The sequence below is a fragment of the Hakea prostrata genome, chromosome 4, assembly GCF_041222555.1.
Source record: "Hakea prostrata isolate BN-2017 chromosome 4, UWA_Hpros_2, whole genome shotgun sequence".
NCBI classification, from domain to species: Eukaryota; Viridiplantae; Streptophyta; class Magnoliopsida; order Proteales; family Proteaceae; genus Hakea; species Hakea prostrata.
In genome coordinates, this window is record NC_142603.1 from 49909355 (window position 1) to 49926935 (window position 17581).

At 40.0% G+C, this 17581-nt stretch overlaps 2 protein-coding genes across 5 annotated transcripts in view; both read right to left on the minus strand.

Annotated features, from left to right (window-relative positions):
- Nucleotides 1–79: 79 nt before the first annotated feature.
- On the minus strand, nt 80–4195 carry LOC149019368 (uncharacterized). Of its 4 annotated transcripts, XR_016173066.1 has the most exons (3): nt 2569–4195; nt 1225–1278; nt 80–376 (listed from the first exon to the last, which is right to left on the minus strand). XR_016173066.1 is itself a non-coding variant. In XM_089153397.1 (2 exons), exon 1 carries the CDS (start codon nt 3891–3893, stop codon nt 2583–2585), a length of 1311 nt encoding a protein of 436 aa, XP_089009523.1. In that variant the 5' UTR covers nt 3894–4195; the 3' UTR covers nt 80–376; nt 2569–2582. The 4 variants fall into 4 exon arrangements, 3 of the variants coding, with proteins under 3 accessions (XP_089009523.1, XP_089009521.1, XP_089009522.1); XM_089153397.1 differs by lacking the exon at nt 1225–1278; XM_089153395.1 differs by lacking the exon at nt 80–376 and having other exon boundaries at nt 408–1278.
- A 915-nt stretch (nt 4196–5110) lies between these two features.
- Nucleotides 5111–17581, minus strand: part of LOC149019369 (disease resistance protein RPV1-like) — a 34792-nt gene continuing 22321 nt past the window's right edge. Inside the window, exon 2 of the mRNA XM_089153394.1 lies at nt 5111–6319. Coding sequence (XP_089009520.1) covers nt 5206–6319 — 1114 coding nt within the window. The 3' untranslated portion in view covers nt 5111–5205. The remainder of the gene's footprint in view (nt 6320–17581) is intronic.

The window sequence follows — 17581 nt, forward strand, 5'->3', positions numbered from 1 at the left end:
GTTCTTCTAAAAGTTTTGAAAAAAAAGAAAAGAAAATAAAGTACAAGAAAAAAGAAAAAGTACCTGCAAGTAAAGAAGAGGAGGCATATATCAACGCAGGCTACATAGAATAGCTCTCTGTTGTCATAGTGTGATAAAAATGACCATGAGTTAGTGATAACAATCACCATCAGCTAGCCCCACTTGCACTACAAAGGAGCTACTCTCAATCTGACCAACCCAATCAATTACTATCTAGAATCTTCCCTGTGTCCAATTTGTTGATATGCATGAACTCCTTCAAATCCATTGCTTTCCCAGTAATCAGAATAGTCTTGCAGCTCAAACAACCTTGTCATTCCTTACAAAAGACAACTTCCCCAGATTGGCCATACACCTAAACTCACAAACCAAATTAGTGTCATTAATCGTTAAATGTAACAAAATCAAGTTTATGCAAACCAAAAAATCATGGATCACATTCATTGGGAACCAAGTACCCTTTGGATTTATGTTAGGGACCTTAGAAAATTAGTCTAAAAGATTTTGATGGCTCAGAAATATGAAATTCAAAGCTTGAACAGAGTTACAGTAGTCTCTATAATTCATCAAAATCATATCCAAGGTGTATAATTTAACTTTTGCTGAAAGAAAAGCTGAGAGTCAGCCTTGAGTGAGCAACTTTGCAGTTGAATATATTTCCCAGGTAGTATTCTTGCTCTGTAACAATGATTTTTGCTAAGTAATGATAATGTATTTTTCATGAAAAGAAGTATTAAGAAAATGAAATTTCCATCCAACATTTCGGATAGCTATCAAATGTGAGCAAAAGACATTGTTCAACCATACTCTGCTCCATCATCCCTTGAAGCCAGAGACCAAAAAAAAAATGCCTTTCCATTCATAATTTCTACTACCAACCTCGACTTCTATTAACATATTGAAATGTAGAAGCTGAAACAGAAGCCTACACATGATCAACCCAACAAATTAAAGTCAATATTTAAGAACAAAAATATAACATGGAAAACTAGTGTTTTCTATCTACTTAGGGTCTCAAATCTGGAACCACATTGTTTGAAATGAACAAAACATACAACAAATGACACAGAAATCAATAATTGTTTGATTTCTCTTAACCACCACATTAATGAGACTGGCACTGCTCCAACATGAATCCACCACATCCAATTGAATGCCACTAGGGGGAGGGAGAGACATGTGAAATTTGGAGAAAAGGATTACCTGTAAAATACAGGAGATGAATTTTAGACTAACTGGTGCAGCCACTTCAATAACCTGTTGGTTAAATGAAGCATCAATCACAATTAGTTACACAAAAATTGCAATAGTAATCACAGGGATGTGAAAATTAATAGTGTTCATCATAACAAAATAAGTTGTATACAGTGAGCTATTAATAATGAGCAGTGTAAATCTTTAAAATTATGATTGCATACACCATACTATTAAGAGTCTTTGCAGTTTTCTTCCATCTCTTGCTTCATCCTGTTTCGATTCTTTTTTCAGACAACTAATCATTCATTTCATTTCTTTATCCAGCAACTCATCATTTTTTTTTTCTTCTTTCTCTTGTCATTTCTTCCTTCAATTCGGCTACCTGACACTACATTTGTGTTATGGTGCATTTTTGTAAGATAAAGTTCTCCGGGCCTACTCCAACTCCAAGTGCTTTCTCATTTCTTATTTCTCCTGGCAGTTTGATTCAAATCTACATGAACATTTAGGAAGTTACCTTCTCATTTGAGTCCATAATCTCAAAATGATTTCTTTTTCTCTTTTGACGAAAAATTAATAAATTGTGTTGAGAAGAGTCTACCTTTTACAGTTGTTCATCTGAACAATGAGAAAAGCAGGATCTTGCAAGAAGACAGGGTGAGGAGAAAACTAAATAGTAACGTTTTTAGGCTCTTCGTTCTAAGGGTATTCTAGATAATTTTGAAGGTAATAAACTAAATTGAAGGTAAATATATCTTCAAAATTGGAATAAACTAAATAGTAACGTTTTTACCCGATTAAACAAATCAATAAACTAGAAAAGGAAACAAAAAACCCAAAAAACTCACATCCTAGAACGAAGAGCCTAAAAACTAACCCCAAGCATTTTGCTTATGATGTATCTTGTTGATTCCCCTGCAAAATGTAACATACGCCTGACAATTTTATTAGATTTTTCTTGTTATACTTTCTTTAATGAGTTCAGCACTGTTTATTATACCTCTTCAGCTACAAATTTTCCACAGAAAGGCAAGAGATTTTCTACTTGGGGTCCAATATAAGTCCTGCCAAAAACAGAGAGTGGTGGGTCTGGAAAAGACTACTACACATTATTGAACTAAATTCCAAATTCATTAGCCAGTTTGAAGTCTGAACAATGAAAAAAGAAATAACAGCTATGCCATTCACGGAATGCTATTGTGTACTTCTCTATAGTGGTTTTTCACAGAAGAACTCATTTGGGTCTTAGAACCAATTCTGAAGAATGGGAGAAACAAAAATCCTACAGAATACACAAATCAATTTAAATGCAGATCAACTCAGATTTTGTTGAGAGAGAGGCAAACGTACCTTGAATAAATTTGTCATGACAAATGGAACTTTGAGCACCCACCATCAATCAAGAGTTTTATTCGATCATTATCAGTTAGGACCGTGCAGAGCACACCATTTAGTATCCACAATTTGCTTAACTCTACACAATCTGGTAATTCTTCCAAGGATATACACCCCCTAACATCCAATACTCCCAAAGATCCCAATGGATTATTACCAGCTTGAATCGCAGTCAGCTTCCTGCAGTCCTTGGCAATCAGTGTCGCTAAGTTTTTCAATTTAGAAAGATCAGGTGATATTTCCAAGGACTCACACCCAGTTATGCTCAAATATGTTAAGGATTCCAACGTGTTAACTCCCTGAATCTTGGTAAGATTCTTATGGCCTTCAATACTTAGTTTGGTCAACTTTTTCATGTTTGATAGATCGGGAAATATTTCCAAGGATTCATTCCCAATAATTTCCAAATGCGTCAACGATTCCAACTTGTCAATACTCTGAATCATGGTAAGATACTTACAACCGTCCATACTTAATCTCACCAATCCCTTCAACTTTGACAGATCCGATGATATTCCCAAGGATTCACACCCAACTATGTCCAAACCTGTCAAGGATTTCAATGTGTCAAATGCCTGAATCTCGGTAAGATTCCTGCAGTCTCTAATATTTAGAGATTCCAACCTTTCAAGGCTAGACAGATCTGGTAATCTTGTGAAGGACTCACATCCAACAATTCCCAAATCTGTCAAGAATCTCAATCCTTCAACTCCGTGAATCTCGGATGGAATCTTACAACCTTCAATATGTAGCTTCTCCAATCTTTTCAAATTTGATAGATCCGGTAAGCTTTCTAAGGACTCACAGCTATTTATAAGCAACTCAGATAAGGACTCCAATCTGTCAACTCCATGAATCTCGGTTAGATCGTTGCAGCCTTCAATATGAAGATAACCCAACTCTTTAAAGAGAGACACATCGGGTAATCTTTTCAAGTGACTAATCTCCAAATACCCTAAGAATTCACAGCAACTAATATTCAATTCCTCAATCTCATCAAGATTCTCGTTACCTTCAATAGATAGAAGCTTTAACTCCTTGGCGTTTGACAAATCAGCTGGTAATTTTTCCAAGGCTTTACAGCCACTGATTTTCAATTCCTCCAAGTTCTTCAATCCATTGATGCCATTAATCTCTAATAGATTCTTGCATTCTTCTATACTCAATGTTCGCAAGGATCCCAATCTATCAAGGCCTGAAATTTCGGTTAAGTTATCCAGCTTAAGAATATCTAAATTCCTCAACTTCTGTAAGTTCGAAAGATTCAACAATCCTTCCATCCAACAGGGGCAATTATAGATATTCAACTCTTGTAATGATTCATAGTCCCCAAGGCCCTCAATTCTTTAACAATTGAGGACATGCTGCGATTCTTAGTTCCCTCAACCTTTTCGAATCTTGTAGATAAGGTATTCTTCTCAATGATTTACAGTATTCTATTTCCAACACCTCCAGAGAGTCCAGTCCCTCGCCTTCAAAATTGGATATGAAGTCGTTTCTACGAACACTTAGAGTCCTTAGATATTTCGAGCCCCTCAGCTTTGGTAACTTTCGCAATGACTTGCAGACCTGAATTGTGAAGTCTTCCAGAGAGTCCAATTTGTCGTCAAAACCTTCAATGTGTTTTAGGATTCCACACCATCTAAGTTCCAACGTCTTTAAATTTCTCAAGCCTCTTGATGTACTTGATACTCTTACCAGTGACTTGCATTGCACGAGGCATAGCCTGGTCAAACTAGAGGAAAGACTTGAGATACTCCTCAAACTAATGCAATGCAATTGAAGGTCTACCAGTGATGTCATACAATCCAAATTCTTTGCAAACTTTACCATACGTTTGAATCTCGTTTGACTAAAGTCTAATGCGAGTAACTTTGTGAGACAACAAATCGATGGATCAATCTCAACCAGATTACCACAACCTTGAAGACGCAAAACCTCTAAAAATAGATTTGCTGAAAGATCAGGAGTCTTAGATAGTCTATAACAACCTGACAAATCTAGAACCTTTAACTTTGTTGCCATCTGCGAAAATAAAAAATAAAATATTCATATTAACTTTTTTAGATAACTTGAGAAGGTTCTTTTTTAAGGACTCTGAAATTTTAGAAAATAAATATAAATATAAGGAGGAAGTTTCTACAAGACCTTGATGCAGCTCCAACCCTTCCAATCGGATGTGATATCACTCCAAGATAGATCAAGAACCATCAATTCACGTGGACAGAAAGTAGTTTGGGTAAATTGGTTAGAGCATCTTTTCCAACTAAGCCACCTCAATTCTGAAAAAGGAAGGGTGAAGTTCCAAGAAAATTTTGCATAATCAATCTGGAGTAACCTTAAACGTGTCATTCCAACAAATCCTTCGCTCATCAAGGCTTCATTCTCTGATATATTTCTAAAATCAACTATAAGTCCTCTGAGACTACTTGTTCCCTGCTCGAATACACATACATACAAAAGAAGAGGGGAAAAAAAAGGAAAGAAAGAGTGAAACTTAATTAAATATCCATCTAATGCTCTTGTACAAAGCCAAAAAAAATCTATCAAAAACCTAATTCAATAGGTCATCATGGAAAAACAACCAAAAGTTTATTCGATACCTACCGTTTGTGTGCGCAATACATCCAAGACGTCCTCTTGAGACCATATTCTTGTACGCCTCCCTGGCTCAGTGGCATTCTCTTGAGAAACAATACTCCTTCCAAGATCCCGAGCCAGATCATGCATCTGTAGCACACCTCCTTCACCAATCGTTACCAAAGACTTTTCACAAAGAGAATCAAGCCCTGCTACAGGACGAAAGCCACAACCTTCCCATATGTAATGAACCATATCCTTATACGTGCCAATGAAAAAACAAGCAACATCAAGAAACATTTGTTTCTCCTCATCATCTAATCCATCAAAACTTATTCTCAACCTTTCCATGATATCAATGTTTGGAACTTTTTGTTGCTTCTTTAACATGTCTTCCCACACTGGTTTTCCTTTTGACTTTAAAGATGAACCTATAACTTGAAGCGCCAAGGGAAGTCTTCCAGTAATTTCTATCATGGCTTTTGATAGTTCCAAATAATCATCTGAAAGTTGGTGGCTTTTGAATGCGTGATGGCTAAAAAGTTTAAGAGAATCATCTAAATCCATTAGTGGAGGCTCATAATTTCCATCTGATTCCCAAAAGTCTAAAATATGCTTATTTCTAGTTGTGATGATGATTTTGCTTCCCACGCCAAACCATTTACGGTCCCCAACAAAATATTCTACTTGATGTTCTTTATCCACATCATCTAGGACAATAAGGACTTTTTTGGAACATAACCTTTGTTGGATCACATGACTCCCAACATCCACACTAGTAATATCTCCACCTTCATACTTCAAGGTATCATGTAAAAGTTGCTCTTGCAAAACAACAAATCCATTATATTGTTGAGAAACTTCTCTAACATTTGCAATAAAACTACACCCTTCACAGTGACGGAAGATTTCATTACATACAGCCTTAGCGATCGTTGTCTTTCCAATGCCTCCAAGGCCATGGATCCCGATAATTTTTCTGTCAATAGATTCAATGTCTAAAAGCTTCAATACTTCTCTTATGCGAGATTCGACTCCAACTAGACTGTTATTTTGATTGAAGGGTCTCTTGTTCAATTTATGACAAACTCCTTTAACAATTTCCTTTATCAAGTCTCCTTCAAATCTATACAATTCAAAGAAGAAAAAGGTCAGCATTATACATAAGAAAATGAATAAAATAATTCAACTTAGAAGGGACTACTTGGGAATTATGCCAAGTAAAGAATGGAACTTGTTAACATTTCCTTTGAATGAAATTGAATTAATTATATTAATAATGAAATGAATACATATACAAAGCTAGATCAATAGCTCAACAGCTAATTCCTAGAATTATGCTAACTTACCCAAAATCAGATTCTAAAGTTTTTATTGAAAATATAAAAAAGGATACAAGATATGAGTTAACTAATATGAAAAACTGAATATATGATGAACATATTTGATAAATGGTAACTACAGCTAATACTCTTGACCCTAAAAAAGAAATATATTAATACTCCCCCGGAAGGTAGAGTCCAGATCCTCCTCCTTAATTCCAATCCACATGGATGGATGGTTGCCAAGCGTCATCTTGAGAAAAACGATCATTCTCTTAAGCAAAATTATGAGATGAGAGAGAGAGAGAGAGAGAGAGAGAGAGAGAGAGAGAGAATAATATGTAAATGCTAATTCCTAGAATTATGCTAACTTAAACAAAATGTGATTCTAACATTTTTATAGAGAATACAAAAAGGATACTGTTGTTCCATTGGCTGAGATTGCATGTGTTGTTATTGTTGGCAACTAAAATGTAGTGTGTTCTAAGAGTACATGGTTTGTATTGAGGTGAAGGTCCCATAGAAGGCTTTGGGCATTGTTATGTTTTTAGAGGGTTATTAACACTATTACAATAGTTTTGAGTGTTTGTGAGAAGATTTAAGCTTTTTGGTGAAGCAAAGATTCCTTAGAATGGTGAATTTTACAGGTCACTGCACAAGGGTCATGTTCAATTAATTTTTGGGTAGTCATCCAGTTGTTTTCTGGGTTCAACCTCAACATAAAAAACGTAGTTCATGAAGTCTTATTTCCAACGCACTTTTTGGATTTAAAAAACAAAACAAAAAAAAAAAAAATGAAAAAAAAAAGCAAAAAAACCAAAAACAAACAAAAAAAAAAAAAAAAAATAAAATTTGCTTTTTTTTTTTTTTTTTTTTTTTTTTTTTTCTTCTCCCCATTTCAGAATTTGATTTTTTTTTTTTAGTTTTTGGGGCTTTTGGTGTTATTTTTTTTCCCCGGGGGAGCGCGTTTTTTTTTTATTTTTTATTACCCCCTCCCCATCCCCCCCCCCCCCCCCCCCCGGGTGTTTCCCCCCCCCCCCCCCTTGTTGGCCCCCCCCCCCGCCCCCCCCCCCCCCCCCCCCCCCCCCCCCCCCGCCGGTGTTTTTGCCCCCCCCCCCCCCCTTTTTTCTCTCCTTCCCCCCCCCCCTTTTGGATTTGTTCCTTATGTCACACCCCACCCAGCCGGTTTTCGGACCCGCCCGAATACCCGTGGGGCGATACTCTCCGCAGGATCTCGGTTCGCGGCCAATCCATAACAACAATATTATATAGCATAATCCAAGAGCAAGAATATAAAAGAAAGTAAATCTAAGGTTATTACAAATGGAAGTCTAAAAATCAAACGGCGTTCTAACAACGGAAAAAGGAGGAAACAACCTAAACCCAACCCAATTAAAAGAAACTCCAAGCCTCATAATGGCTGGAATCCAAAATCACAATCTGCACAAGTACACATCCCATCATGCATCTTCGTATCCTAACCGGTCCCACATAGGACTCTACCGGCGGTGGACTCTCCAAGTAATATGAGTCGTCACAACCTGCAACAGAGTCTAAAGAAAAGACAATATTCACAGAGGATGAGTTCCACAGAACTCAGTGAGTCTAACATATCATACATCATGCATTCATCATGTACACACACACATATCAGCATATACAGTCGATGAATAAAAGAATGAACATGAAGATATGATTATAACTTCTACCATGCAGTCTCTACAGTAGACACGCTTTAAGATAACACACCAGCCTCCTCTGGGTAGTCTCATCACTCACCCTCAACAAGAGACGTCTATTGGGTTCACCACGGTAGTTGGGTCCTGTCACATCAACCATGGCTGGGGATTAGGTCAACACTCTCTCCCATCACCATTGGCCTGAGAACTGGCGCGTGTCAAGGATTTACTCTAGCCCAATGCAAAGTCACTATGTCTCGTGCTACATGTGATCCGGATACCTTTCCTCATGCCTAAGCGCCCTTTTGGTCCGGTATCGTTCTCACCTATGAATGGAATCCTCAACGGGAGGCATCTATTGGATCCCATTCCTTAACCCTGTAGTCATCTACATATGCTAGGGTGGATGCCGTCATGTCCCCTCACGCCGCCTAACCGCCGTCTTTTGGGCGATCACGAGGTCCGTTCTAACACATGTCACTATACCACTGCATGATACCGTGGGTCTGTTTGATGCACACAGAACCCCATCCACTGATATCACGGGTCACTCGGCTTCAATACCCCTGCCGAAAGGGTAGTAGCACTCACGGGATTCTTAACCACATGCATCTAGACAACCACACCGACTATGAAAAGTGCTCTGGACATCAGAGGACAGTGTCCCATACCACAGCCGCTGATAACCCAAGCTAGGAATACCAAGATAGGTAAACCCCATTTCACAGTCACATACATTTATATGCATCAATCAAGTGAAGTAACCAATCACATAATCACATACAATTTACCTTTAATCATTCAATCAGAAATACAGTATGATACGCAGGATTATCGAGATTATAGAAGGTAATAGAAATTATCATGCAATACCACATTATTCACAATCCAAATACACAATGATATTACATAATATATGCGATGTTATCCTCACCTGTTAATCGAGAATTCACGCGCAATCCCACAAATTCACAAAATTAACGAATGCCCAAGACCCAATTAACCTAGCAAATAAACAAGCTAAATTAGATTTAATTCGGGATTCAATTTGAACACAAATCAAATGTGGGTTAACCGGGTCTTAATTCTAGTCCAACAAGGTGGGTCAACTCAGTCCCAAAGCGACCCGGTTAACTCGGCGGGCAGCTCACCGAGTCAACTCGGTCGAAAATGCTCGGTTTCTCACGAGGTTCAAAGTAGACGTGCACAACAGCCGTGCGAACCTTTCTACGGAGTCAGAAAATTATTCCCCTCAACCTAAGCCCTCCAATTTCACATTTAAATGAAATTACCCATCAAAAACCTCATGAAATTGGGCCAAAATTAGGTATGTTGAAGCATACTTACCTCTCTACGCGATCATACCTCCAAATCGCGATTCCGCACCGTCGAACTACACAAACTCTTCCTCCCCAAGCTTCTTCTCCTCTTCTCTCTCCTCTCCCACGAGCTCTCTCCCTTTAGAAAACCAAAATCCCGAATTTGGTTCAATTGGGAAAGTTAAAAAGCTTTTAAGAGGTGAAATGACCATTTTGCCCTTCACTGAAAAAGGACCGGTCAGATAATTTATCTGACCGCCTCCATCCGACCGCCCCCATATCTTCTTCATCCGAAGGCCGATCGCGATGAGCTTCGGAGGGTAGGTACCTTACACAATTACCAACTCAATGGTATATTTTATTTGAGATTTGAAGTCCTCTTGCATAGGTTTTTGGGCACACCAAAATGTCACTTTAATGCCTTAAGGAGTACTTTTCTCTCTCCTGGTGAAGTCAAACAAAGTGTCTGGGTCTTCATCACTGTCATTCAAGTCCATAGGATCAATTTCTGAACTTTTGGGCTCAACTCGGATGGTCAAGAGTTGACCTCATCCTGAACTTCGGGTACACGGACCAGAAATGCCGGGTTATTAGGTTAGGATTTTTAGGGTTCTCACATCCTCCCCCCCTTAAAATAATTTCGTCCTCGAAATTGAGGTATCGAGGCTCCAAAGAGGGTTGGATACTTCGCTCACATCCTTTAACCTCTTACCATCTGAAGATCCCAAAAGACTTCTCCTCCTTCTTATCTCCCATGAAAGACAAAGTCTAACACCACTGATCAAAATCTCCTCACCATGCTTCTTTAGATCACCTTGAAATCCAATTGGAGGGGTACCATCAGAACAAACCGAACCTTCTTCTCTAAACAAAAGATGACTGCCTTATGAGCTATCAACCAAACCACATCTAGGTTCACATTGAAAACTCTCATATCAAGTTTCACAAGATGTGCATCTAGGTCTCTTCCTTCCACAGACACAAAATATGCATCAAAATCTCTTACTTCATCAAGTCTCACTATAGATCAAGCGGGTGTACAAAACACTAACTCAAAACTCAATTTTGTCAGACTGTACACCTTCCCTACCTGGGGATATTGAGCTGGTCTTGCTGATGCTATTCCCTTATTGAGGACATAACTTAGATATATGCCCCGGTTGGTGACAAAAAGAATAGAGAACATCCTTCTCGCCCCCGATGCCGCCATCGCACTGGTCCCGTCTGGGGTCTAGGACTAGGGACTGAACTGGAGTCCGCATAGAATAGTCCCACTTATTGAAGAGCACTACTTGGATGAATTGCACCACCAACATTCCCATCACCATACCTTGCAACCTAGAGACTGGAATTGCGGTGCGAGATATGGTGTTGGTCTATTGAAATTCCCTTGTTTCTTGTTCACAAACTGATTGCTCCCTTTATTGGCCAAATTCCTTTGCAGCAAAAAAAACTTTCCCTTTCTCCTGCCTCTACTTTCTTTGCAGATTTCACCACCTGTGCATAGCTCTCAATAGGCTAAACAACACGTAGTGAAGGATCGCAGCCCCTTGGAGAGCTTCTTGGCTTTCTCCATGTCAACTTTCATGAAAACAGGGCAAAGAAAAAGAGTTCTTCAAACCTTTGTTGATACTCCAGAATTGACAATGATCCCTATGGAAAATGCCATAAAGTTGGAGCTTCTGATCGGCACACAGGGAATCTTCTGGTCCTCGGTGCATCTTAGGTGTCGAAATGCCTTCTCCATTTCTCTCAACCACCTATTAGGCAACAGAGGATCTTTAGTCATGCCAGTGAATGAAGGTACTTGGAGCTTAAGAAAATGCTCCATCAGTTTGGTGTGGGGTCCCAAACCAAAGTCTCCCACATTCCTCCCTGAGCGCAGAACCCGGCTTCATTGCCACAGGGTGAAGCCCGATTCCCTTGACTCACTGCCAACACACCTTGCATCAAAGTGTTGACATGGGTCTGCTATTGCTTCAACATATTACCCAATATATTCAACACATCTTGGGTGACAACCACCTGTGGAGTGGTCGGGAGGTCATCACCTTGAGCAGGAGGCTGTTGGGGCACTTCCGCTTGAGGTGGGTTGGTACCACTTCCATTCTCATGGTTATAGCCACAAGCATTGCCATCCTCAAACGTCCGATTCCTCAAATTCACCATTCCGGCAAATAGCAAAAAGCCAACATTCACGGATCAAAAGAATATCGTTTGAACATCTCAACTTTCAATCATCCAGTCCAAGAAATACTCAATCATAACACCCTCAGGTCATCACACGCGAAAAGGAATCAAACCGGGTCAAAAACCCCAAATTTTTTTTTTTTATTATAGCCAACTGAGTAAGAAAACAAAACAAAACGAATTGAAGATAATTTTTTTAAGAAAAGAAACTGTGTAACCGAAAGAACACAAAACAAATTTTTTTTTTTTTAACCCAATTGAGTAAGAAACAAACCAAACCGAATTGAAGAAACAAAAATAATAATAATAAAAACTTTTTTTTTTTACTTTTTAGCCAAATGTATAAGTAAAGAAAACGAGCCGAATTGAGTAACCAATCTCAATTTTTTTGCAAATTCTATACAGGAAAGAAAAACGGACCGATTTGGAAATACAAACATTTTTTTTTTTTTTTTTTTTTTTTTTGGCCGGTCAGATGAGCCAGTCAGATGGTTATCTGACCGCCTACTCACTGGAATTCAAAAAAAATTTCAGAAATGGGACCGGTAGCATGGGGCGGTAGGATACCTGTTCAACCGCCTCAAATTTGGCGAGTTGACTGGGCCAAAACTCAGCCGAGTCAGGGCGATTCAAGGCTGATTCGGTACTGAGTCAACTGGCACCGGTTGAATAGGTCCAAAAAGGTGGCGGTCAGATACGATCCGACCACCCTATCCGACCACCTACTTCCAACTCACACCTTTTACTATTCACGACTCAGAGCCAACTCGTTTTTCACTATTCATGACTCAAAGCCAAATTCAACTCGGTTTTCACTATTCATGACTCAGAGGCAAGGTTCCCACTTGATTTCCCACTTCCACAATGCTCCGAATTCAAATTCGTCGACGATTTATCCGCGAAAGCACACGTAATCTTCAAATCTAGCCCATTTATTCAAGATTTCACTTCCGTTTCTTGCTAGATTCAAAATCTTCTTGCACACTCACCTATGGAATTTGAATGCTACCAAAATGTTATGCATTCCAAAATTACTTAGTAACATTCCCGTGCATTTAAGCTCAAATGCACATCGCATCCATCCCCGTCTACACAATTTGTCGAAAAATTTCCATATTTCAAGAAAAACTTCATATTTTCAAGAAATCTCATATTTTCCTTTCTCCTTAGCTCATTTCCGCATCGTGAGTCGAAACACCTTACCCAAGGAAGGGCACCAGGATCACACCTCCTTGATGCAAACCTTCGCCACCTTCGCTCCAAATGAGGGCCATCCCATTGATCTTTCTTATATCCATATAGAGAACAACGATTACTGAGCTGAGAACTCTCTGGGTAGTGAACTTGACTTTCAGGCGTCTCTTGACCCAAATCTTACTTCATCAATACAAGCCTCCACCACCACTACCTCCTTAGTACTGATCCCCTGGTCACATCTGATGTTCATTTCGATTCCCGAACTTTATATTTCGGCTTGTAAGAGATTAAGGATTTTGTTTTATTATTATGCGTGATTGTTCACGCTCTTTCACTTTACATTAAGGGTTGTAATATTTTATGACTTATGCTCTTTATCGTTTCATATAGATTATTGTGTCTTGTTTGATTACTAACACTGTGTATTTAATATCATTATTGTTCATTATCCGAGTTAGCTTCATTATGCTTCTCTAAATCACTGTTGATTTCAAGTTAGAGGTTGTACCTATTATTCACATATACTTTTGCTGAATCACTTATAGATTGGTGACTCAAGATGCTCTGCTACATAATATTATAGTTAAGATTGTAGGCAAACCAAGAGCTCTGATACCACTCTGTCACACCCCACCCAGCCGGTTTCCGGACACGCCCGAATACCCGTGGGGCGATACTCTCCACAGGATCTCGGTTCGCGGCCAATCCATAACAACAATATTATATAGCATAATCCAAGAGCAAGAATATAAAAGAAAGTAAATCTAAGGTTATTACAGCGGAAGTCTAAAAATCAAACGGCGTTCTAACAACGGAAAAAGGAGGAAACAACCTAAACCCAACCCAATTAAAAGAAACTCCAAGCCTCAGAATGGCTGGACTCCAAAAGCATAATCTGCACAAGTACACATCCCATCATGCATCTTCGTATCCACCGTTCGTCCCATGGCTCTACCGGCAGGACTCTCCAAGTAATATGAGTCGTCACAACCTGCAACAGAGTCTAAAGAAAAGACAATATTCACAGAGGATGAGTTCCACAGAACTCAGTGAGTCTAACATATCATACATCATGCATTCATCATGTACACACACACATATCAGCATATACAGTCGATGAATAAAAGAATGAACATGAAGATATGATTATAACTTCTACCATGCAGTCTCTACAGTAGACACGCTTTAAGATAACACACCAGCCTCCTCTGGGTAGTCTCATCACTCACCCTCAACAAGAGACGTCTATTGGGTTCACCACGGTAGTTGGGTCCTGTCACATCAACCATGGCTGGGGATTAGGTCAACACTCTCTCCCATCACCATTGGCCTGAGAACTGGCGCGTGTCAAGGATTTACTCTAGCCCAATGCAAAGTCACTATGTCTCGTGCTACATGTGATCCGGATACCTTTCCTCATGCCTAAGCGCCCTTTTGGTCCGGTATCGTTCTCACCTATGAATGGAATCCTCAACGGGAGGCATCTATTGGATCCCATTCCTTAACCCTGTAGTAATCTACATATGCTAGGGTGGATGCCATCATGTCCCCTCACGCCGCCTAACCGCCGTCTTTTGGGCGATCACGAGGTCCGTTCTAACACATGTCACTATACCACTGCATAATACCGTGGGTCTGTTTGATGCACACAGAACCCCATCCACTGATATCACGGGTCACTCGGCTTCAATACCCCTGCCGAAAGGGTAGTAGCACTCACGGGATTCTTAACCACATGCATCTAGACAACCACACCGACTATGAAAAGTGCTCTGGACATCAGAGGACAGTGTCCCATACCACAGCCGCTGATAACCCAAGCTAGGAATACCAAGATAGGTAAACCCCATTTCACAGTCACATACATTTATATGCATCAATCAAGTGAAGTAACCAATCACATAATCACATACAATTTACCTTTAATCATTCAATCATGAAATACAGATGATACGCAGGATTATCGAGATTATAGAAGGTAATGACAATTATCATGCAATACCACATTATTCACAAATCCAAATACACAATGATATTACATAATATATGCGATGTTATCCTCACCTGTTAATCGAGAATTCACAAAATTAACGAATGCCCAAGACCCAATTAACCTAGCAAATAAACAAGCTAAATTAGATTTAATTCGGGATTCAATTTGAACACAGATCAAATGTGGGTTAACCGGGTATTAATTCTAGTCCAACAAGGCGGGTCAACTCAGTCCCAAATCGACCCGGTTAACTCGGCGGGCAGCTCACCGAGTCAACTCGGTCGAAAGTGCTCGGTTTCGCACGAGGTTCAAAGTAGACGTGCACAACAGCCGTGCTAATCTTTCTACGGAGTCAGAAAATTATTCCCCTCAACCTAAGCCCTCCAATTTCACATTTAAATGAAATTACCCATCAAAAACCTCATGAAATTGGGCCAAAATTAGGTATGTTGAAGCAGACTTACCTCTCTACGCGATCATACCTCCAAATCGCGATTCCGCACCGTCGAACTACACAAACTCTTCCTCCCCAAGCTTCTTCTCCTCTTCTCTCTCCTCTCCCACGAGCTCTCTCCCTTTAGAAAACCAAAATCCCGAATTTGGTTCAATTGGGAAAGTTAAAAAGCTTTTAAGAGGTGAAATGACCATTTTGCCCTTCACTGAAAAAGGACCGGTCGGGATAATTTATCTGACCGCCTCCATCCGACCGCCCCCATATCTTCTTCATCCGAAGGCCGATCGCGATGAGCTTCGGAGGGTAGGTACCTTACACAATTACCAACTCAATGGTATATTTTATTTGAGATTTGAAGTCCTCTTGCATAGCTTTTTGGGCACACCAAAATGTCACTTTAATGCCTTAAGGAGTACTTTTCTCTCTCCTGGTGAAGTCAAACAAAGTTGCCCAGGTCTTCATCACTGTCATTCAAGTCCATAGGATCAATTTTTGAACTTTTCGGCTCAACTCGGATGGTCAAGAGTTGACCTCATCCTGAACTTCGGGTACACGGACCTGAAATGCCGGGATATTAGGTTAGGATTTTTAGGGTTCTCACATCCTCCCCCCCTTAAAAAAATTTCGTCCTCGAAATTGAGGTATCGAGGCTCCAAAGAAGGTTGGATACTTCGCTCACATCCTTTAACCTCTTACCATCTGAAGATCCCCAAAAGACTTCTCCTCCTTCTTATCTCCCATGAAAGACAAAGTCTAACACCACTGATCAAAATCTCCTCACCATGCTTCTTTAGATCACCTTGAAATCCAATTGGAGGGGTACCATCGAAACAAACCGAACCTTCTTCTCTAAACAAAAGATGACTGCCTTATGAGCTGTCAACCAAACCACATCTAGGTTCACATCGAAAACTCTCATATCAAGCTTCACAAGATGTGCATCTAGGTCTCTTCCTTCCACAGACACAAAATATGCATCAAAATCTCTTACTTCATCAAGTCTCACTACAGATCAAGTGGGTGTACAAAACACTAACTCAAAACTCAATTTTGTCTGACTGTACACCATCCCTACCTGGGGATATTGAGCTGGGCTTGCCGATGCTATTCCCTTTTTGAGGACATAACTTAGATATATGCTCCAGTTGGTGACAAAAAGAATAGAAAACATCCTTCGCGCCTCGATGCTTGCTATCGCCTGGTCCCGCTTGGTCTAGGACTAGGGACTGAACTGGGGTCCGCATAGAATGGTCCCACTTATTGAAGAGCACTACTTGGATGAACTGCACCACCAATATTCCCATCACCATACCTTGCAACCTTGAGACTGGAATTGCGGTGCGAGATATGGTGTTGGTCTATTGAAATTCCCTTGTTTCTTGTTCACAAACTAATTGCTCCCTTTATTGGCCAAATTCCTTTGCAGCAGAAAACTTTCCCTTTCTCCTGCCTCTACTTTCTTTGCAGATTTCACCACCTGTGCATAGCTCTCAATAGGCTAAACAGACATATAAGATCGCAGCCCCTTGCAGAACTTCTTGGCTTTCTCCATGTCAACTTTCATGAAAATAGGGCAAAGAAAAAGAGTTCTTCAAACCTTTGTTGATACTCCAGAATTGACAATGATACATATGGAAAATGCCATAAAGTTGGAGCTTCTGATCGGTACACAGGATCTTCTGGTCCTTGGTGCATCTTAGGTGTCGAAATGCCTTCTCCATTTCTCTCAACCACCTATTAGGCAACATAGGATCTTTAGTCACGCCAGTGAATGAAGGTACTTAGAGCTTAAGAAAATGCTCCATCAGTTTGGTGTGGGGTCCCAAACCAAAGTCTCCCACATTTCCTCCCTGAGCGCAGAACCCGGCTTCATTGCCACGGGGTGAAGCCCGATTCCCTTGACTCACTGCCAACACACCTTGCATCAAAGTGTTGACATGGGTCTGCTTTTGCTTCATCATATTACCCAATATATTCAACACATCTTGGGTGACAACCACCTGTGGAGCGGTCGGGAGGTCATCACCTTGAGCAGGAGGCTATTGGGGCACTTCCGCTTGAGGCCGGTTGGTACCACTTCCATTCTCATGGTTATAGCCACAAGCATTGCCATCCTCAAACGTCCAATTCCTCAAATTCACCATTCCGGCAAATCGCAAAAGGCCAACATTCACGGATCAAAAGAATATCGTTTGAACATCTCAAAATTCCAATCATCCAGTCCAAGGAATACT

What these genes read in the sequence shown, in the direction of transcription:
- LOC149019368 (XM_089153397.1), bottom strand. Translation starts at nt 3,893, where the DNA reads ATGGAAGGATTGTTGAATCTTTCGAACTTACAGAAGTTGAGGAATTTA.